At 49.6% G+C, this 22,570-nt stretch overlaps 1 protein-coding gene and 1 non-coding gene across 3 annotated transcripts in view; both read left to right on the top strand.

Moving 5' to 3' along the window:
• ATG16L1 (autophagy related 16 like 1) overlaps positions 1-20,878 on the top strand; it is a 31,672-nt gene extending 10,794 nt beyond the window's left edge. Inside the window, exons 3-19 of one of the 2 annotated variants that reach the window (XM_049769308.1) lie at positions 1,154-1,259; positions 3,070-3,143; positions 3,349-3,600; positions 5,466-5,531; positions 9,590-9,676; positions 10,306-10,362; positions 10,590-10,640; positions 11,216-11,318; positions 13,946-14,051; positions 15,188-15,258; positions 15,819-15,890; positions 17,811-17,931; positions 18,148-18,253; positions 19,253-19,402; positions 19,616-19,663; positions 20,083-20,184; positions 20,390-20,878. In XM_049769308.1, the coding sequence (XP_049625265.1) occupies positions 1,154-1,259; positions 3,070-3,143; positions 3,349-3,600; positions 5,466-5,531; positions 9,590-9,676; positions 10,306-10,362; positions 10,590-10,640; positions 11,216-11,318; positions 13,946-14,051; positions 15,188-15,258; positions 15,819-15,890; positions 17,811-17,931; positions 18,148-18,253; positions 19,253-19,402; positions 19,616-19,663; positions 20,083-20,184; positions 20,390-20,483 (1,666 nt within the window). In that variant the 3' untranslated portion in view covers positions 20,484-20,878. The remainder of the gene's footprint in view (positions 1-1,153; positions 1,260-3,069; positions 3,144-3,348; positions 3,601-5,465; positions 5,532-9,589; positions 9,677-10,305; positions 10,363-10,589; positions 10,641-11,215; positions 11,319-13,945; positions 14,052-15,187; positions 15,259-15,818; positions 15,891-17,810; positions 17,932-18,147; positions 18,254-19,252; positions 19,403-19,615; positions 19,664-20,082; positions 20,185-20,389) is intronic. The other variant, XM_049769309.1, reaches the window with a different exon arrangement.
• LOC126002753 (small Cajal body-specific RNA 6) lies at positions 11,952-12,210 on the top strand. Its single transcript, XR_007493396.1, has one exon. It is a non-coding gene; the product is annotated as a small Cajal body-specific RNA 6 (non-coding RNA).
• Positions 20,879-22,570: the final 1,692 nt, after the last annotated feature.

The following is a 22,570-nucleotide window of genomic DNA, read 5'->3' as shown; positions in this document are numbered from 1 at the left end:
TGGGGTGGGGAGGGTTTACATCCCTTCCTTCAAATACTGGTATCTTAATTCTCTTCTCCCCCAACCTCAGCCTTCCCCCCCCCCCCCAAGTTGGGACTAAACCCTGCAGAGTTTGGAGTCAGGAGTTTTACTTGGCCACCCATGGGCCTGGCCTGTTGTTGTCTGCCTGCCCTGAGCTCTGTGCTCTCCATGGGGAAGTGGTTTCAGCCACTTACTCTTATTCTTATTGTTGACATCTGAGGGGATTCTCCTGAACCTTAAACTCGAAGTTGTCTCTACCCCATATCATGGTGGAAATAGCCTGCCAGTACCTGGTCCATGAGGTGGCATGGCCAGGACACTGTTTACAAACATAGACTTGTGCAGGAGTCCCCAGGGCTGCCTCTCATTCCTTGCTCTGAGTAGTATCTCCAGGAGCATAGGAAAGTGTCACAGAGCTCAACCCAGTGGTCTCCCTGTTCACAGTAGTGCCCACTGCACCATGTTGATTGATCCTGTTTTCTCTGCTCCAAACCTTCCAGCAACTTCCAGTCATGTCTTGGAAGAACCTTGAGCTTCAGAGCCACCACACGGTTTCCCACCTTCTCCAGCCATCTCCTTAACCCACTGCACCCCAAAACTCCAGGCCTTTTTCTCCCCCTCACCTTGCCAGCACCTGGAGGTCCCTCTTCTGAGAAGGGTCTGAGGCTGTGCCCTGCCCCTTTCCCTCCATGAGGTTCCATGTGGCTCTCGGTGAAGGGTCTGGATGTTCCATAGAGCCAGACTCTGAGCACTCAGCTCCTAACCTCAGATAACTAATGCTGCCTGCAGCAGCTGCCTAAGCTAAACCTGGAGTCCTTTGTTTCTTCTGTCCCCAGATAGTGCTAGCACAGAGTTGGTGCTTTTCTGCCAAATGAGCAGACCTGGTGGACTTGGGGCCCCTGAGCAGCACTCTGGAGCCCTTTCCATTCCTTAATGTGTCTTGGGGGCCTGCTCTTTACATTGAGTTAGTAGTGGCCACTTAAACTCCATTGGCCTAGAGAAACCAAGCTTACCTACCAGGTTCCTTATGTCCACGTTTGAAATTCTGAAGTTCCTGCCCCATTCTCTAACCCAAAGATCTTGGGGTCTTATCCTCTGTTCCCTCTTTTCACTCGCCTGATCTGGGGGCCAGTCCTGGACATGATGGAGCACGGAGTGAGAGTCAACTGCAAGAAATGGCCCAGCTGAGGATCAAGCACCAGGAGGAGCTGACGGAGCTGCACAAGAAACGTGGGGAGGTAAGATGCAGATGATTCCTCTGTAGACCTCACTTGGTCATGACCAAAGGCAGAGTCAGCCTCCTGGGGGAAGAACCAGCCACAAACACCTCAAAAGGAGGGTGAGTCAGTGGATAGAGCCTGCTCTACACTGCCTGGTGTGGCAAGGCACATGTGTGTGTCTGGAGAAAACACTACCAGCATACACATGCTCTCATGGAGAACTCACTGTCAAGTTGCTAGAAAACCACCCACTCCTTCCTGGATCTCCAGAGCGGCACATTCCAGGAAACCCAGACCTGGCTGTATTTGTTTACCCCAGTATGCCAGTTGCATTGTACGTTGCTGCCACTTGAGCTAGTTTGGTTGTTTTGCAAAGGAAGGAACCAGACTCCACTAGACCATCGTTTCTTAGCAGGTCTCCAGGATATTCAGAGGAGACTAAGAGAAAATCACGCAAATGGGAGAGGAGGGGCGCACAGAAGGAAGGGAGATGTGACCGAGGAAAGAAAACAGGAGGATGGCTTGAATGACACTGCCCTAGATACCCTTTGCCCCACGGGTGCATGAGGCACACTCATGCCAGCCCTCAGGTGCCCACAGCTCCTTTCTGTCACCCAATGAGGCACAACCCCAAAGGGCCCTTTTTTGTTTGTTTAGAGAATTATTAATTAGATAATTATCTTGGAACATACCTTTTTTAAAATGTCCAGGTTGTTTATTTTCTGGCGTATAAGATGACTCCCTAATTTTACAGTTAAAACATAGGTTTAGGGGCCCGGAGAGATAGCACAGCGGCGTTTGCGTTGCAAGCAGCTGATCCAGGACCAAAGGTGGTTGGTTCGAATCCCTGTGTCCCATATGGTTCCCCGTGCCTGCCAGGAGCTATTTCTGCTCATGAGCAGACAGCCAGGAGTAACCCCTGAGCACTGCCAGGTGTGACCCCAAAAAAAACAAAACATAGGTTTAGGCCTATATTTGCTGTATAAGACTGAATGTTCCTGTGCTGCAACTGTATCTTCCACAGTGAGCCAATCACAACAAGCAAAGGTCCAAAGGTTATACTGTAATAGACGTCCTCTCTGACTCTGGCCAATCTGAGCAGGCTTTTTACAGGAGGGGGAAGGTTGGATAATCCCGGTGGGCTTTTACATATCAAAAGAGATCTAAGGAGAAGAGGAAGATGGGGAATGCCTTTGTTTTAATAGCTGGTGCCATCTTACAGTAGTCCATTGTGTAGATATACCATGGTTTTTTCAGCCACTCATTTGTCATCAGGCATCTTGGTTGTTTCCAGATTCTGGCTTTTGTAAATAGTGCTACAATGGACATAGGAACGAGTAGGGCTTTGTTGCGCAAGAAATTGGGTTCCTAGGCTAAGAAGAACCCCGTCTTTCTTTTTTTTTAATTGCTTTATTTAAGCACTGTGGTCACAAAATCATCCATTGTTGGGTTTCAGTCGCACAGTGTACATGTGCCATCCTTCGCCAGTGTGCCCTTCCTGCCACTGATTTCTCCCGTTTCCTTCTCACCCCACCTGTCTCTAGGGTATGCATTTGCTTCTCTATCTTTTTTCCCCTCTCTTCTCTCTGTCTCTCTTCTCCATCCTTTCCTTTAGACACTGTGTTCTGCACTATTGTCAATGGAGAGGTGCCTTGCATGTTACCCTTTAGCACCCAGTTCTTGTCCAGAGCAATCAGTTTCAACTACTACTGTCCTAATAGACCCTTCTCTACTCTGAATGCACTCACTAGTCTTTGTGGCAAGCTTTCTACCCTGGGCTGGACCTCCTGGCCCTTTCCCTTGATAACTGGATCTCCCTTACCGGCAGCTGGCCCAGTTGGTGATCGACCTGAACAACCAGATGCAACAGAAGGACCGAGAGATGCAGGCAAATGAGGCCAAGTGAGAAGTTTGCTGGTACCTTTGCTGGGCATGGCTCTTCATTGGAGATTGCTGGGGTCCTGGGGAGATGAGTTAATAATGGTGATGTCTCCGCCTGGCACCTTGTGTGATGTGCTGGCTGAGGTTCCTTGTGCTGGAATGCCCAGTGGTCCTTTGCCTCTGGTACACTCTCCTGGGTACCATATCCCATCCCGTGTTCTCTCAGAATCGCAGAGTGTTTGCAAAACATCTCCGACCTGGAGAGTGAGTGTCTGGAGCTGCGAAGTAAGCTACAGGACCTGGAGCGAGCCAACCAGACCCTGAAGGATGAGTATGATGCCCTGCAAATCACCTTCACTGCTCTGGAGGAGAAATTGAGGAAGACTTCTGAAGAGAACCAGGAACTGGTTACTCGGTGGATGGCTGAGAAAGCCCAGGAGGCCAATCGCCTAAATGCTGAGAATGAGAAGGATTCCAGGTGAGAGCGCTGGGCAAAGTGGGTGTTGACTTGCCTTGCTCATGCCCAGGAAGTTAGATATCAGACGAGGAAGATACGAGGCTGCCAGCTAAGAACTATGGTTATGGCAGAGGGGCTAGAACCATAAGCAGAGTTTGAAATAGTGCTAGAATGAAAGCTGTATCTGGAAAGAAAGAGGGTGGTAGACTACACATCTTCCTCAAATTTTATAAAGTTCATAATTTTATATGTCTGTTGAGGAGACAGGCTAGCCTCAGTGAATTCATCAAGTGGGTTCTTTTTGGGTCAATAAAAATGTAGTGTTGGTCCCAGAGTGAACATTTTGAGCACTTGAATGAACTATGTCACATTAGCTGGTAAGAAACTATATGATCACTTCTGGGCCTGAATGATGGCACAAGGGGTAAAGTGTCTGCCTTGCCCATGCTAGCCTAGGACAGACTGGTTCGATCCCCCGGTGTCCCATATAGCCCCCCAAGCCAGGAGCGATTTCTGAGCACATAGCCAAGAGAGTAACCCCTAAGTGTCACCAGGTGTGGCCCAGAAACCAAAAAAAGAAAAAGTAACTATATGACCACTTCAGTATATCCCCAAAAGGCTATTTATTCATGTAGTTTCTGATCCTGATTAAACTCCATAAAGCTGGGAGTAGCTGGCTGTGCTTCATAGAGGACTCCCCCACCCACTTATACACCCTGACCCCCTTATATGCCCCGAGTCTGTGTCCAGATTGGGAAGGATTGTGCATTGTGGAAGGGCCCAGTAGTGCCCCCCCCCCCCATGTCACCATGAGCTGGAGCAAGAGGAGAAAGGGCCCTAGCTTTGTCACTTCTGGGGGATACAGTGCAGCACCTGGAAGGTAAGGGGGTCAGGGGTCCCAGGATTCTTCAACTCAGAACTGGCAGAGATTCTGGTGTAGTTCATCCAAAAGAATGGATCGATCAGAATTGGGGGATCTTACAGAATTAGTTCCTCCAGGAATCAACTCTATGCTCAGAGTTGGTGTCTATTAGTGTTAGGCTCATAGCAGTAAGGGAAAGAGTCAGCAAAGGCAGAAGGAGCAATTCAGCAGAGGGCAGTGGCGGTAGTCTCCTTCGGCCCTCCCCCCCCCCAGCACTTCAGCCCAGGACACGTACGCATGCAAGCACATAAGCCTAAATGCCATCCAGTATGTTAAGGACCTTTGAAGGAAAAAAAATATGGATGCAGAGGTGACTGAAATGGGTTCCAGGGTCCAGGAGGGTGCGTGCCTTGAGCATGGCCAATTCAGTTTTGATCCCAACCATCCTCTGGTCCCTTAACAATGCCCCCAACCCCGCAGGAGTGATTCCTTCGTGCAGAAGCAGGAGTAAGTCCTGAATACCACCAGTGTAGCCCCTAAACAAAAATGACTAGTACTGCTTTGGGGATAGTGAAGTTATGGGGGGTTGTTTACTTTTTTGGTACTTTGCTATGTTCTGAATTGTTCTTTGTTATCTTGTTTAATCTCAGAACTGTCCTCATCATGTTTCCTTCTATTTCTCTTTGCTGGCAATGCTGGGCTTATGTAGGCAGGGCACCTACATAAGCACAGAGGCCACCTGGTGACCAGCAGTCTTGGTGACGCCACTGGTTGAGGGGCTCTCAGGAGTATGTGGTTAGCCTGGGTTAGAGGGGCCAGAAGAACCCCAGGAAGCCAGATGGAGGACCAACCCCAGCCTTGCCCTTCATTTCCATGCTCCGCAGTCTTGGCTTCAAAGTCCTTTATGCCAGCTGGGTTCTTCCTGGTGTTGCAGGCTTGGGCAGGGCCTGTGGGCTGTTTGTGCCCAGGGTGGTCTTTTATCTCTGTGCACCGAGTTTCCTGCCACTACATGCTGCTTTTTCAGGAGGCGGCAAGCCCGGCTGCAGAAGGAGCTTGCAGAAGCAGCAAAGGAGCCGCTGCCAGTTGAACAGTAAGTCTGGCAAGTCCAAGCAACTATATTCTGGAGTATTGGGCTTTTGAAAATAGGTTTCTGGGTGGGTTGGTTTTGAGTGAGAGATGGAGGGTTTGGCACCATACTTGAGTATGCTCTGGGCTTACTCCTGTTATTGTTTAGGGGGACTATATGTGGTGCCAGAGGTCAAACTGCAAGGCAAAGAAATTTCCCTTAAGTTTTGAGGCCATACCAGTAGTTCTCAGGGGTAATTCTTGGGGATCCTGCAGTTCCTGGGATTGAACTTCAAGTGACAATGTGTAAGGCAAGTGCTTTCTTTACCTCCTGTACTGTTCCCCCCTCCCCCTTTTTTTGAGATGGAGATAATTAGGTGACACCCAGTGGTGTGCAGGAGGGACTATATGATGACAGGGATCAAAGCTGGGGCTTCTGTATAGACAAAATTTGAACTCCAGTCTTGAACAATCTTCTTCACCTTTAAAATAATTACAGGTTTTGGTATTTTATTGATTTTTACAAAATATATTTTGGTGTTTGGGTCATACCTAGTGGTGCTCAGGGCTTCTAACTGCACTCAGGGATCCCTGGGGTGCTCGGGGAACCAGGTGGGACGCCAGGGATTGAACCTGGGTTGGCTATATGCAAGGCAAATGCCCTATCCACTAGACTCTCCAGCCCCAAGTTTTTATTTTCCTAATGGCAGTATTTGAATTGTGAAGAGAAAGGTAAAAGAAATTTTTTTTTTGGTTTAGATTCACATCTGAGGTGCTCAGGGACTACTCAAGGCTGAATGTTGCGCCCAGGGCTTAGGGAATCAAGTGGTGTCAATGATCCAGCTCGGGTTCTTGTGCATGCCCAGTATCCACCCATTTGCTCTGAGTAGGTCTTCAATGTTCTCGCTTAACTGGTGGTGGTTGCATTGCTGGCCATGAGCTGCTGCATTCTGCTCTGAATGGAGCTCCTGCTGTTGGGCAAACTTTGGGATCAGAGGTGAACCCTGGAATTGCTTGGTTCTAACAGAATTGATTTCTTTTGTAGCTTTCTTAATTTGGCAGTGACTTCGAGGAGCTTTGTTAAGATTGGGAGCGCTAACTTGAGAGTGATGGCTGGGGGATTGGGTACGTTCAAAGGTGCTCAGGCATCAATTTCTGAGGTATTCAGGGAATCCCTGTGGTTCCAGGGATCGACCTGGGTTGCCTTATGCAGTTCAGAGATTTCTATTAAGGTCTTCTCAGCTTTTCTCTGCCTTTGAGGAGGTCTCGATCCTGATTTCAGGGTGCCCATGAGGACTGTCACTTTGAAATTCTCAGAGGTTCTTCCTGGGCTGTTGAGTGTGGATGAGTTTCTCCCATCTCCCCGTTATGCTGGTTGTGCCCTAGGAGGAGGCAGAGGCCAGTGTTTGGAAAGACCTGAGCAGAAACCATGGGTTCAAAATAGTGTTTGGTGGCACCTGTTCATCAAATTCAAGAAACTGTAGCCAGAGGGTTTGGATCCCCAAGTGACCACTGTCATACAGAGTCGGGTCTTGGGAGGGCCATGTTTGTCAGGGTGGGTTTAGTTGGCATCCAGCTGGTCTGGTCCGCCACAGGTGCCTTCTCTTTGCAAGGTTTCAACTGCTTGTGGTGGCGAATGTGCCAGGACACTTACAGTAGCCCTGCTGTTTGCTTGGAGATTTTGGCAGTGCTGCTGGGTGGCATATCCATCCACTGCTATCTGTAGGCCTGTGAGGGGCCTTGGGTACCCACCTGTGCCTGGCTCCACGTGTACATAATTTCTCAGCTCCTCTACCATTAGAGTGTAGGATTGGGTATTAGGTGTGGCCCCAGCACCTCCTTTTCCTCTGCTGCTCATTTCCCCCATGGAGCTTCTTTCTCGGACTCCAGCCTGCCTGATGCATTTCTGTTCTTTGATGTCACTTTGTCCTGTTTCATCATCAGTTTCTGCACATATTGCCCTGTCACACACGCTTCAAGATCCCTTCTGGGCCTTCCCTCTTTTGTACTTTCTTTTTTTTGGAGCACACCCGGCAGCACTTAGGGTTACTCCTGGCTCTAAACTTAGAAATCGCCCCTGGCAGGCATGGGGGACCATATGGGATGCCGGGATTCGAACCACCGTCCTTCTGCATGGGAGGTAAACGCCTTATCTCCATGCTATCTCGCTGGCCCCTCTTGTACTTTCTCTCAAGGCTCCCCTGAGAGGAAGTTCTGGAGTGAACAAACACCTCAACCGTGATAAGTTGCCAGACCTAGGATTTTCCCAGATCTGGTTGGGCCTTGGCAATTGCCCAAGTTACACAGTGACCAGAAAATTCTCTCAGCATTTACTCAGGCTTTGGTGTACTATTATTGCCCCTGCTTGAATGTAGATGGCTCCAAACTAGTACCAAGGAAAAGCCCAGCCTTGTTCTTCTCCTCAGGCCTACCATTTGCTGCCAAGACAGAACCCTTAAACTATGCCCAAAGAAATCTTTGTAACATATTGTTACATAATCTAGGTCATTCATCATGGAAGACTTAGACTTTCCAAGTTATTTTAAGTCTGAACATTGATTACATCTTCCATTTTTACTTCTTGGTGAGGAGAGGTGGGTGTTGGGCGTTATCTGGTGTGTTAAACACATGCCTCTATGCTCAGAAATGAGACTTGGTAGGTGCTGCTGGGGATCATGGGTGCTGGGAGTGAACCAGTCAGCTGTAATCCAACGTAAACTTCTTAATGCTGTACTATTGCTCCAGCCCCATCTTGAGTATTTCATTTCAGTGACTTGTTATCAAAGTCATTAAGACCAAAATAATTCTCTGCTTAAGGAAGAGATCAGGAGGCTTTGCACCTGATAAACACCTGGAAAGGAACCCTATGCCATGAAATCTGTTCATGCCCTGGGTATCACACACCAAGTGTGTGAACATCAGCATGAGAGACCCAGAGTTAGAAATTTCTTGTATCTCGACGTTCTTCCCTGACTGTCAGTAGTGAAGAAGTATTTAAAGCTGGGCTACTAGGGGCCAGAATGATGTACAGTGGGTAGGACACTGCCTTTCACAAGGCCAACCCAAGTTTGATGCCCAACATTCCATCTGGTCCCCCTGAGGACTGCCAGGAGTGATCCCTGAACATTGCTAGGTATGGCCCAAAAGCTAAACAACAAAAAATCGGGCTGTTAGTGCAGTTGCAGTCTCTCTGTCCCCATGTAGTCCCTCATTGCCTGACTGCCCCTGCACGGCTGTCTCCTACATTATGTAGCAGCTATACCTTGTCCTAGGGGAGTGGAGATGCTGTTTCCTAGAGAGACCCTGTTGCAGTCTAGCAGGTGTGACTATCCCCATGTGGCCAGCCTCGCTGGTGTTGCACAGAGCTATGCTGGTACTGGGTTTTGTGGACATGGAGAAACTAGCTTTTCCCTTCATGTGGCATGGTTGCTGCATTTCTCTTGGAAAAGATCAGAAGTGAGTAGAGAGCCAGGGAGAGGCTAATGGTCTGGAGCTCAGACCTTGTGTGCTCTGATCCTAGCATCACATAGTCCTCTGGTAGGTCGTGGTGCCCCACACCCCCACCCCAGAAAGCGAACAGAGGATGAAAACTTTAAACTGAATGAGTTCACTCCTTCGTGTCACTGTAGCAGCCGCTGTGGACATGCACTACGTCAAGCTCGCCACCATAAGTCTAGCTTCTGGACTTCCAAAGAGTCCCTTTTTGTTTGCTCCTTTGTGGTTTTTAGTTTGGTTTGGTTTTGGGACCATATCCAACAGTGCTCGGGGTTGACTCCTGGTGGTGCTTAAGGGACCATATGGGATGCCAGGGATTGAACCCAGTCAGCCTCATGCAAGGCAAATGCCCTACCCTCTGTGCTATTGCTCTGGCCCCTGGTTTTGTTTTGAGGTCATCACCTCTGCTCAGGGATCACTCCTGGCGGTGCAGGGGAACCCTGTATGGTGGCAGCAGGCAGGAAGGCTTGCTTTTGATGTTTTATGGTGGATCTTAGTGTTTGGGGATAACTGGGAGAAGGGGAGCACAGGCCTCTCTCCGCTCCTCGGACTGGAATCAAAGGCTTGGCTTCTTGCACTTTTTCCCAGGGATGATGACATTGAGGTTATTGTCGACGAGACCTCAGACCACGCCGAGGACACGTCGCCCGTGCGTGCGGTCTGCAGAACGGCCACGTGAGTGAGCGGGCTGGGCCGGAGAGGGAGTGCCCAGGGCTCCTGGTGTCCCACTTTCTCAGCTCCCTTAGGGGCAAGCTGTCCCTTATGGCTTCTCAGGAGGCAGTAATTAGCTTGCTAGTGCAGGACTGGGGAGATTGGGGCCGGCTGGTCCTAGCTGTTGGCAGCAGCTCCTTCCATTATCTGAGGCTTCTTAAACTGAGGGGTTGAGACCCAATATAGGATGGTTGAACTTAATTAGGGGGTGATCCTAAAATTTTGGTTAAGAAATCATGGATTTTTAAGTGGTTTATTATAAGTAAATGATCAAATTGCCTATCTCATATTAGATATATCCGTCTACCCAAGCAAGGTGGTATAAATTTTTCTCTGGCAAGTGGGGAAAGTTTAAGAAGCCTCCCTGGCCTAAAGCAGCATTTCCAGGAAACCACTTTTTTTCGAGGGCCGATGGGTCCTCCCCATGCCTTCCCCCTGTTTTCTGTACTGTAGTCTATAGTGATGGGTTTCTTGGCAGAGGTTTGAGACCTCTGGGAAAGTTGCACCCCATGATATCTTTGTGGTCTGTTGTATTGAATGACTGTTTGGGCCAAATGTTCTTAAGGCTTAAACCTATCCTCCCTCCTCTTTAGTAAGCGACTCTCGCAGCCTGCTGGAGGCCTTCTGGATTCTATCACTAATATCTTTGGGTAGGTTAGAAACCTTTCACCTTTCCTTGTTAATAATGTGTGTAAATGAATTTGACAGTATATATTGATCATGATTTTTTAATCACTTAAATGTTCCCTGGCATCTCACTGGTGCAGAGTATACCAATGCCTTGATTTCAGCTTTTCATTTATTTAGCTTCTCCTTTTTCCCCTCACTGTCCTGTCTCTTACTCCTGCCGTCTGCTGGTTCTGGCCTCCCCCTTTAGTCTGTCTGAGTCTCCCCTTTCTGGACATCATCATTCTTCCGATGCTGCCAGGTGAAATTCTATTCTCTCCACCCAGCATGCTAAATGGGGTCCTTGGTAATCCTGCTGATCGCCGCTTCTCCTCCAATGGGCAGCCGTATCCCAGCTAACCAGGATGCTTTGCATGTTCCTAGGAATGAGTTCGCCCAGCACCTGGGCTTGCAGGTGGAGCTCTGTGCGCGCAATCACACCCTCTTTGTTCACTCTTGACATTTGTGCCACTTTGCCTGGACTGCAAGCCTTTGCTGAGGATGATTAAAACAGAGCCCAGAAATCGCCTGAAACTAATTAACCAAAAGTGCCAGCGCACTCCCTGCCAGCTCGCAGCGAGCCTTCTTGAGACCATTTCCTAGAAGCTTACTGCCCTGGGATGACAATTGTCATGTTGAGTTCTTGGAAGTTCAGGAGTGCGTGTTATGTCGGGGAGGCTGATCTTGGGTCCTCCCCACAGCTGCCATTTCAGGGCATTGCTTCTGACTGATGCAGTGATCTGGTTGAAAGGGTCTAGAAGAGGCTCCTGACCACAGTGGTCTCTGATTTTCCTAGGCGTCCTATAAGCACTAACGTGGTCTCTCGTTACTTCTCAGGAGGCGCTCTGTCTCTTCCTTCCCCACCCCCCAGGACAACATGGAACCTCATCCTGGTTCCAGTAAAGAAGTGAGGGTCCCAACCACTGCAGTCACTGTCTTTGTAAGTACAGCTGACCCCAGCCTCCTTCAGCTTGGTGGGGGACCTTCATAGGCAGGGCGCCTTTCCTAGCCATGTCTGTGCTGCTCTGTATAAGCATGATATGGCACCTCAGGGCTCCCTGGGGATGAAGCTGGTACAGATCTAAAGAAGTAGATGAGAAGGGTATGAGCTGTAGGAGCAGAGTCCGAAGGACGGTGGGGCAGCCTTTGATCTGTTCAACTCCCATCTGCTGCTGAGAATGCAGGAATGTGTGGATTAGAGTTTGGCACTGGATCCTCCTGTCACAGGGAAACCTGTGTGTGTGGAGGGAGTGGGAATTGAGTCAAGGAGCTGTGAGCACTTGGCTCCTGGAAATCAGGTAGGGAAAAGGATATGTAGTACCAGATAGGTGGATATGCACAAAGGGCAGATGAAATTCTCTTCCTCTCTTGCCCCTTTAACTGATAGGTGAACTAGCCAAGAGACCAGTGTACCAATGGGTATAGAACCAGGGAGAAGCTTCAGCAGTTCCTTAAGTGAGGACTGGAGGTGCACTTGATGGCCTCTGGAAGAGATGTTGGAGGAGGGCAGAGGTCCCTTGTATTCATGCCTCCCTTCCCACCTGTGACTCTCAAGGCCTGGGCAACTGGTGGAGGTCAATGATGATTGGTAAAAGGTCTGATTGCACCTAAATCACGATCCCTGCCCTCGGCTCCCAGCCACCCCTGCACTCCCCATGCATCCGAGCTGTGCTTGAGGGGCAGTGGAGTGGCTGACAGTGTGGGACTGTGTCGGTGAGTTCTCCTGCGAGTGCCCGGGGCCCGGCCGGCAATGTCCAACAGAGCCCATACAAGGAGTCTGACGAGTGCAGTCGGCGTGATGGTGCCTGATCTCAAGTTTTCAATCTGAGCCTCCATGGCCCACGGCTTGGGAAGAGGGGGCAGCCGGTAGCTGGAAACAAAGAGCTGGCTGCCCGGCAGATAGCTACTCTAAGTGGCGTTGGGGTGGGTGCCAGGGTTGCCAGGTGGTGTTGCTTGTCCATGTGCCGGTATGGCTTCACCTGGGCAGGGATAAATGCAGTGACTGGCCTGATGGTGCAACTCTGCTCATGTGTCGTCCCCCCCCCCCACTCTTTTGTTATCTAAATTTTGCACAAGCAGAGAGCAAAGTGCCCAATTCGATTGCTCAAGCAGGCTGCTTCTGTTGGACTACATCTGCCCTTTTGTCCTCCACCCCCACCAAAAAAAACACTATAGTTGGAGTAGTTGAAAACAAATTCTAGGGCCAGAGTGATAGCATAGCAGTAAGGCATTTGCCTTTCAAGTACCCAACACAGGACGGACCCCGATTGGAATCCTGGCATTCTATATGGTCCGCCAAGCCTGCCAGGAGCAACTTCTGAGCACAGAGCCAGGAGTAACCCCTTAGTGCCTCTGGGTGTGGCTCAAAAAACAAAAAGAAAAGAAATTCTTTTTTTTTGGGGGGGGCCCACACCCGGCAGTGTTCAGGAGTTACTCCTGGCTGTCTGCTCAGAAATAACTCCTGGCAGGCACGGGGGACCATATGGGACACCGGGATTCGAACCAACCACCTTTGGTCCTGGATCGGCTGCTTGCAAGGCAAACGCTGCTATGCTATCTCTCCGGGCCCAGAAGAGAAATTCTAAACCTGAGAGATGGGTGGGTATTAGCAGACTTGGCAGGGGGCGAGATACGTGATATATTCCCATTTCTGACCTTGGAGGAGATGATGCTTATCTCATTTCCTTTCTCCTGGCTTCCAGTGGTGTTCTCTCAGATCTTTGTTCCTACGTGGTTGCCAAACTCAGGAATGTCCTTGTGAAGGACTCCTCTGATGGCACTTGTCACTCAAACAGGCACAGTCCTAGGGTACATGCTCACAGAAGGGCTAAGGATACCCTCACCTGTAAGAAACACACTCTGCCATTGACATGCTCCTGGAAGTCTTTTTTCATAGACTAGCAAGCTAGGAAATTAGGACATTTGGCAGAGAGCAATTGAAATGTACCTTTCGTGTTAGGCTGTGTGCAGCAGGAAGACCAGTAAACGCTCTTTAATGGGAAAAATCTTGCTGTGTCACTAGATTCGCCTTAACATGCCACTGGGACCCAGAGAGTTTGTTTGTTGTGCTTTTAAGCAATTCAAGAGTTGAAACGGGCAAGAGAGATAATATAGCGGTAGGGTGTTTGCCTTGCATGTGCCCAACCCAGGACAGAAAAAGAGTAGGAGGAACATAGTTGAGGTTGTAATTTCAGTAGAAGAAATTAAGGCAAAGAGTTTGAATATTTTAGAGAAGATTTCAGGGACCAGAGAGGGATAAAGCACTTGCTTTGTATGCAGCACCAGTTTGGTGTGATCTCAGTACCCAATATAATTCCCCCATTCCTCACCAAGAGTGATCCCTGAGCACAGAACTAGGAGCAAGCCCTGAATATTGTCAGATGATATCCAAAAACAACAAATAAAAAGACATGTTGGACAGTCGACTTTCAAGACTGAGTTCAGAGCCAGGCCAGCTCAGGCACCGACCCCTGTCTACAAGGACTGGATCAAAACCACAATTGGGGCTCATTTTCAGCAGATGTCTGGTGGGAACCCTGGAGCTCATAGCAAATGCTTGTCTTGCAGGATGCTCACGATGGGGAGGTCAACGCCGTGCAGTTCAGCCCAGGGTCCCGGCTCCTGGCCACTGGAGGCATGGACCGCAGGGTGAAGCTGTGGGAGGTGATTGGAGGTGAGAAGTGCTGATGACTTACGGGTGAGCTTGTTCCTAGGCCCCTTCCCTTTCACATTGTTCATCTGCTCTGAGAAATGCACTGTGTCCAGGCTTCTTGTACCTCTGCAGAGGTGTAGAGAATGCCTTGCTGTATTATCGAGGTGTTTGCATTTTTTTTTTCAAATATACTCCAAACAAAAATCTTCCTGTTGCGAGGCTCTAGGAAACTACTCATGGGCCATCATTGAAGCATTTGACAATGTTGTGGTCTATGAGAGGTGTGAATGTAGGGATGCCCAAATTTGAGAACCTATGAGAAAGTGGGTGCCTGTCAGGCAGGGTGCTCAGATACCTGGGAATGGCTCAAAGGATTGGAGTTCATGTGGGGACTGCAGGTATGATTCCCAGCATTGTGTGGTCCTCAGAGGAAAAAACAAGAATTGATTTTTCTTTTTGTGTGTGTGTTTGGGCCATACCTGACAGTGCTCAGGGGTTTCTCCTGGCTCTGCACTCAGAAATCACTACTGGCAGGCTCAGGGGATCATGTGGGATGCCAGGGTTTAAACCCGGGTTGGCCAACAACATGCAAGGTAAACACCCTCCCTGCTCTTTTATTACTCTGGCCCCAAGACTTGAATTTTCTTGTCTTGTTTCAAAAATAACCTCAGGTAGTCAAAAAGAAGAGGAAATTTAAGGGTTAAGGTTTGCTTTGCCTGAGGCAACTCTGCATCCATGAGTTCCCTTCCTCCTTTACTTAGCTTTTCTTTTTATTGTTTTTGAGCCACACCCAGCAGTGCTCAGGGGTTACTCTCTTGGCTCTGTGCTCAGAAATTGCTCCTGGCTGGCTTGGGGTCCATATGGGATGCCAGGAATCGTCAGTCCCAGGTGGGCCGCGTGCAGGACAAACATCCTACCCCTGTGCTATCTCTCCGGTCCCCTTTTTTAATTTTTATTCAATCTCTGGTACTAGGAAATGCCTGGGGCTTTTGTTCTTGCCTGTGTATATGTGGAACAGATGCTACTGTCAGCACATCACAGACTAGACCCTCTGCCCTTTCTTCCCCACAGAGGTAGTTCAGAGGATGTAGTCTGCTCCTGTGGTCAGTGAGGGGCACCACTTGAACCTCCTGTTCTCCCTTTCTCTCTTTATCCAGAGAAGTGCGAGTTGAAAGGATCTCTCTCCGGCAGTAACGCAGGAATCACCAGCATTGAATTTGATAGTGCTGTGAGTATTCATCTCCAGAAATAGGTGGGTAGGGGGCTTTCAGAAGCCTCTATAGACAGCTTTCCCTGGAAATTGGCCAGTTGATTCCATCGCTTCTGCGGGGCACTGTTTAAAGTGTGATCCAGATTCAGGGAGATTATGGGGTCTTGGACTTTCTGGTTTGTCTTTGGGAAACCTGAGGGCTGGGTGGATGTACAAGGCTTGTGAGGTGGCTGCTGGTTTTCATTGAATAGCTAAGTTTAGACCATCTATGCACACACATGTATGTGTGTGTATATATATGTTCCAGTCCTCAGGGACATTCATTTGAAATGGTAACTTGGAAGCCTGTACTGTCAATCCTTATTTATCTGTTTTGGCTTGGTTTGGGGCCACAATCCAACAGTACTCAGGGCTTACTGCTGGCTCTGCACTCAGGGATCACTCCTGTCAGGGAGCAAGGACCAGGGATTGAATCTAAATCGGCTGAGTGCATGGCAAGGACCCTACCCATTGTGCTATTGCTCTTGTGTTTCCGGTCCCTTCTGGACTAAATTATCTTTCCTCCTTTCCTCCCACAGGGATCTTACCTCCTAGCAGCTTCCAATGACTTTGCCAGCCGGATCTGGACCGTGGATGACTATCGGTTACGGGTAAGACCCGGGGAATTCCCGTAATGCCTGCCCTTCACTTCCTCCTTCCTATCATATTTCTGCTATGTTCACAGTTGTTCTCTAACTTGCAGCACCAATCCTCACATTTCTGTATAATGCCAGTGGACCTGATTTTTTTCTTTCTTTTTCTTTTTTTTTTTTTTTTTTGGTTTTTGGTTTTTGGGCCACACCCGGCGTTGCTCAGGGGTTACTCCTGGCTGTCTGCTTAGAAATAGCTCCTGGCAGGCACGGGGGACCATATGGGACACCGGGATTCAAACCAACCACCTTTGGTTCTGCATCGGCTGCTTGCAAGGCAAACGCCGCTGTGCTATCTCTCCGGGCCCCTGATTTTTTTTTCTATTGTTTGTTTTGTTTTGTTGTTTTTTTGGGATCACTCCTGGTGGGCTCTGGTGACTATATGGATTGAACTTGGGTTGGTCACATGCAAGGTAAATGTCCTGTCCATTGTGCTATTGCTCTGGTCCCCATATATAGGGTCCAAGGATGTGTTGCTTTAAGAGCCTTGTAGTTCGTAGTACCACTAGACCACCCAAGCTGCGCTCAGAGACCTCTAGGGCCAAACCCAAGATGCTGGGGACTGTGGTGCCTGGAATCTAACGGGATTTACCGTTTTCAGGACACATACCCTTATCATTATACAGTCTCTCCACTCCCCTATGAGTTGTTAAACTAAGGCCACAGTGGAGGGAGTAGTGTATAAATGTGGCTGTGGCCAGCCTCATGCACCCGAGAGGCTGGCTCGGCCTAGGGAAACAACCAGATAAGTTAACTATCTATATTCTTTTGTTGTTGTTTTAAATAAATTTTTTAATTGAATCACTCTGAGATACACAGTTACAAAGTTGTTGTGTCATACAATGTTCAACACCTTTCATCTGTACACATTTTCTGTCAGTGTTCGTGTTTCCCTCCTGTCCTCCCTCCCTTTCTTCCTTCTCCCCCTTGACTCCTCTCCCTCTCTCACAAGATAACTATTTCCTTTCAGTACCCAGTTCTTGTCCAGAGTAATCATTTTTTATATGATGAGTACATATTATGAGATGATGAGTACAATCATTCTGTGTCTATTTCTCTCCCTCTGATTCATTTTACCTAACATAATATGTTCCATATACATCCATGTACAGGCATATTTTATGGCTCATTTTTTTCCTAACAGCTGCATAGCATTCCATTGTGTAGTTGTACCACAGTTTCTTTATTCACTCATATTCTCAAACACTTGAGTTTTTTCCAGATTCTGGCTATTGTAAATAGTTCTGCATTGAATATATGAAGCACAGATGTCTTTTGTGCATTGTATTTTTGGGCCCCTAAACTATATTCCCAAGAATAGTAATGTTGGGTCATATGGAAGCTTAATTTCTAGGGTTTTTGTGTTTATGGGAATCATACCCACCAGCACTAGGGTTACTCTTGGCAGGCTTGGGATCATAAGAGATGCCAGGGATTGAACCTGGGTTGGCTGCATGCAAGGCAAATGAATGTGCTATCACACTGTGCTATCACTTGTTCTTTTTGCTGTGTACCAGTCTCTGTGGTGTGAGATACCTCGTTGTTTTGATCTACATCTCCCTGATAATTAATGATATGGAACATTTTTTTAAGTGCCTTTTGGCCATTTGCATTTCTTCTTTGAGGAAGTTTCTGTCCATATCTTCTCCCTACTTTATGATGAGGCTAGATAAAGTTTTCTTGTTAAGCTCTACCAGTGCCTCATAATGTCTTAGACATTAACCCCTTAACAGATGGGTGTTTTGTGAATAGTTTCTCCCAATCTGTGGTTGCCAGATGTCTAGGCTATGCCTGCTGTGTGTGTGAGGAGGCTGGAGCTGCATGGCAGTTCCTCTTCCCTCCCCCCCCCCCACTACATGCTCACCCCAAGTTCTTTCCCAGCATACACTCACGGGCCACAGCGGCAAAGTGCTCTCTGCCAAGTTCCTGCTGGACAACGCACGGATCGTATCCGGAAGCCACGATCGCACCCTCAAACTCTGGGACCTCCGCAGCAAAGTCTGTGAGGAGATTCAGTGTCTCAGCCCATATGACATGGCCCAGGAGGGGTGAGGGTGGGGTTTGTAACCTTGGCGGGTATTGGTTTGGGCCTGCTGCAGCAGAAATGGTCACCTCTGATCAGCAGTGGAGTTCATTTTCTGTATTGGGGAATGTTGGCACCCACAGGCAGCTGTGAGGGACCCTTCTCAGTTCCTGATTTGAGGCTTCTTTCCTTCAGGCATAAAGACGGTGTTTGCTGGTTCCAGCTGCAACGACATTGTGTGCACAGAACAGTGTGTCATGAGCGGACATTTTGACAAGAAGATACGGTTCTGGGACATCCGGTGTGTATGAAACCTGAGATCTCAGTGGGAGGCCAGCACTGATCATTTGTTCCCAGTGGGCTGGTATTCTCGACTGTGAAGTGACATCGGAGTCCAGCAGCCATTTGGGAGCATGTGTTGGAACCGTCTGAGGCATACAAGATGTCTGAGGCATACAAGATGCTGATGGCTAGAGTGACCGCCCTGCTGACTCGGGGGGGAGTGATAGTGTTTGCACATGGGTTGCTCTAGGGGTAAAGAAAGGAGAAGGGCTGTTGCTAGGTGCAGACCAGGGGGTTGTGGAGTGGCCTTGATGTCTAATTTGGGTGTGGAGGGTGAGGGCAGAGATGGACAGTAGTTTGGGACTCTAATATAGACGCCTGGAATATAGCAGGGGTTTGTTGCTTTTGTTTTGGGGCCATACCTGGCAGTGTGCAGGACTTACTTCTGGCTCTAGCTCAGAAATATTCCTGACCATAGGGAACCATATGGGATGTTGGGGGTCAAATTCAGGTCAGCCACTTGCAAGGCAAAAGTCTACTTGCTGTGCTATTTCGCATAGCAGGTTTTTTTTAAGTTGAGCCATTCTCTGCAGTGCATGGGGATGAGAGCTATTCCCAGTTCAGTTCTCTGGCTTCACTCTTAGAGCAGTTCTGGAAATTGAACCTAAAGCTCCCACATGCAACCCAGCACCCTGGTACCAGTGCCTGGCACTTCGGTAGAGCATGTGAGACCAGGCTTCAGTGAGGCCTCAGGCTGTTTTTCTCCATGTTGTGGAACTGTAGGAATGTCCTAGGAGGGGCCAGAAGCTGGGGTGGGTGGTAGAGGAAAGGAGGGAGAAGGCCCCTAGTTGGGAGATGGGTGGTGATCCGGGAGACGGTAGGGGTGCAGAAAGCTAGGGGTGGAACTTCCATGGGTACCCCAGGAAGCTTGAGCACCCACACAAGTTTCATTCATGGGGAGTTCATGTCCAGCTTGGGAGGGGAGTGTACCGGTCAGATGGTATCATGGTCCCTCCAGGTCAGAGAGTATTGTCCGGGAGATGGAGCTGCAGGGGAGGGTCACAGCCCTAGACCTGAACCCAGAACGGACGGAGCTTCTAACCTGCTCCCGGGATGACCTGTTGAAGATCATCGACCTGCGCGTCAATGCCGTGCGTCAGACGTTCAGGTGACCATGCTCCCCAGAACCCCCACTGTGTTCACTAGCACCCCTACTGTTCTTGCTTTCTACCCTGCTCCTGTATTCCCCTGCACCTTCCATCATACTCCCTGCTTCACACCTAATGTGCTCCCTGATACTCCCTGCACTGTGCTTCATGCTCCCCATTGGGCAGAGCCATGCTTATTTGTCCCAGAATGATGGGGTCCTTGCCTATTGCAGTGCTCCAGGGTTCAAGTGCGGCTCAGATTGGACTCGAGTGGTGTTCAGGTGAGTCCTCATGCCCCCCCCCCCACTTTCCGGGGTGTGCAGCCTGACATCTGGGCACTGTGCCTCCCTTTCCCACTTCCCTTGGGGATGACATGAAGGAGAACATGTCCCTCCAAACAGTGCTTGGCTGATTGGTCATCCTGGGAGAATAGCCTGTGCACTGGCCTCCAATGGGATACTCTGGGAAAGGCACAGAGCTGTGTGTACCCTGCCTGTGCCCCATATCCTTGCAGTGTGGCTCTTCAGCTGTCCCCCCAGGTGACCTCCCCCACCTGTGCTGTGACTGGTAGAGAGTTAGAGAAAGGAGCCAATCACTGAGGGTCATGCTGGCAGAGATAGCACTGGGGCCGGGATATGGGGAGATATGGGGCCGGGAGGGAGGGGTAAGCTGATGTGTCTCCCCTGCATTGCACCCTCAGCCCTGATGGCAGATACGTGGTAGCGGGCTCGGCTGAGGGCGCCCTGTATGTATGGAATGTGGCCTCGGGGAAGGTGGAGAAGGTTCTCTGCAAGCACCACAGGTAACGAGTCCTGGCCCTGCTCTTTTGGGAGCCCTAATAGGGATAGAGCTGGGGCTCTGTATAGTGGAGTGCACAGTGGTTAGGTAAATCACCTTCTGTGACTCTCCAGGGGGTTGGGTTCCTTCTCCCCAAGTGGCTCTCCTTGATCTGGTAGGGTTTGCCCCTCTCCCCTGAGCACCGCTACCCTCTGCCTGCTCCTTTGCAGCTCGTCCATCAATGCTGTGGCCTGGGCCCCCTCCGGATCCCACGTGATCAGTGTGGACAAAGGCAGCAAGGCTGTGCTGTGGTCGGACTACTGACATCTGGCAAGGGGCTCCCTGAGGTGATGCTGCCACAGCCTGTCGGAGTAGGCCCTGGGCCCAGCAGAGGTGGCCCCACAGAGGCCCTGGCCCCCACGCAGATGGACACACTACTGGCTCTGGCCTTCCTTACCTCAGCCAGGGGCGCCAGGCTCCACTGGTTCCTCCCAGGATGCCAGTGCCAAAAGCTCCCCTGTCTGGATGTCGCTTCACTGTGTTCTCTCCATGTCTGGTCCCTGCCTGGTGTTCCTTGTTCCTCCCAGCCCCACCTCTTTGCCTCACACATGCTCCAGTCTGCATTGAGTTTGGTCGTTCCGAGTTAGAGGCTGTATGTGTCCCATTGCCAGAGATGAGGGGTGCTGTCCCATGTCTCCTCTCAGCCCACGATTGGGGCTATGCCATGCTGTCCCTTGCTGTGACAGTTGCCACTGGTAAGCTCTTGCCCCGAATGTATTGCTTGGGGAGCCGTTCGGACTATCCCCCCCTCGGTGCTGGGCCAGGAGCCGTCGGGGACACAAAGCTGTACCTGCCATTTACCCCCATTTCCATTTCATATCTCTGGGCAGCAGGAGTTCCAGTACTTGTGTTTCTCTTCTTTTTTTTTGTTTTTTGTTTTGTTTGGTTTTTGGGTCACACCCGGCAGTGCTCAGGGGTTACTCCTGGCTGTCTGCTCAGAAATAGCTCCTGGCAGGCACAGGGGACCATATGGGACACCGGGATTCGAACCAACCACCTTAGGTCCTAGATCGGCTGCTTGCAAGGCAAACGCCGCTGTGCTATCTCTCCGGGCCCGTGTTTCTCTTCTTGATTTGCACTTTATTTGTTTTTCTTCCCATCTTGTTCTCTGGATTCATGGGGCTGTAAGTGCTAGCATGGGGGAAGAAGGCAGAAGCTGTGTCTTTCCTTAGACAAGGGGTGTCCCCTGCCTGCCCACCTCTCCCCCCTGGTTTGCCATCCAGAGAACTTGAGTTAAGGGGAGTTGAACTTCACAGGCCGGGGCGCATCTCTTATTTATTTAATTATGTTGCCCAACTGAACTTGATTGTAAATAAAACAGATCTGTTATATACTTTTCAAATGCCTGCCTTGTGCTGGTAGCTTTCTTCTCAAGGGGAAATGGTGTTTTGATTTGTTTTTCTTTTTTTCTGATATCCAATTCACTGTTAAAGAACAGCTATGGGGCGCATAGAGATAGCATAGTAGTAAGACTTTGTCTTGCACACAGCTGATCCAGGACAGATGGTGGTTCGAATCCTGGTATCCCATATGGTTCTCCGTGCCTGCCAGGAGCGATTTCTGAGTTCAGAGCCAGGAGTAGCTCCTGAGTCAAAAAACCAAGGGGAAAAAATTAGCTAAGGGGTCAGAGAGATGCTACAGGCAGCAGGGCTCAGGAGTGGAGAAGTTTAGGCCAACCTGATTTCCAGACTGAGCAGGCAGTCTCGGAGAGAATAGAGTGAATCTGTGTGGTGAGAATGAGTTCTGATCTGGAAACCTGCCTGACCTCAGCACAGTGCCAGGCTCTGACCTTGGGTAGCTCTGGCTGGCCACAGCTGCTGGTTTCTACCAATGCCTATGTCCTGCCTGGTTCTTCCTTTCGAGACTCCAGCCTCCAAATGCTTGCTCCTGTTATTACCAATGAACATTCATGTCCCGAGAGTTAGAACTATGGCAGCCCAGTGCTGAGTCATGCCCAGGTTACCATGTCCTGTCAAGGAGGAAAGAAGATAACAGCTGAGGGTGCCTCCTAGGGGACTTGTTTATCTAGCAATCTCCTTTCCAGCCTGGGCCATCCCCAGGTAGCCAGTTAGATGGTGAAATGGCTGCGGAATGAAGGAAAAAGGAAGCAATTCTGACCCCACGCACACTCGCAACCTTTACCCATGTGTGAGCGGCCATGGCTAGAGGAACTAAGAGAAACCAGTGGAGAGCCTCTGGGTCATGGCCCCATAGTTCCAGAACTTGCCACAAGACCTGCGGTAGAAGGAACCACGAGGATAGGATCCACACATCGCTGAGACAGAACATTGTGTCAGTCCAGAACTACCTCCTTGAGGCTATTCAGTGAACTTGTCCACTTCCTTCATGGG

The sequence above is a fragment of the Suncus etruscus genome, chromosome 2, assembly GCF_024139225.1.
Source record: "Suncus etruscus isolate mSunEtr1 chromosome 2, mSunEtr1.pri.cur, whole genome shotgun sequence".
NCBI lineage: Eukaryota > Metazoa > Chordata > Mammalia > Eulipotyphla > Soricidae > Suncus > Suncus etruscus.
This window is presented reverse-complemented; position numbering and strand designations above follow the sequence as displayed.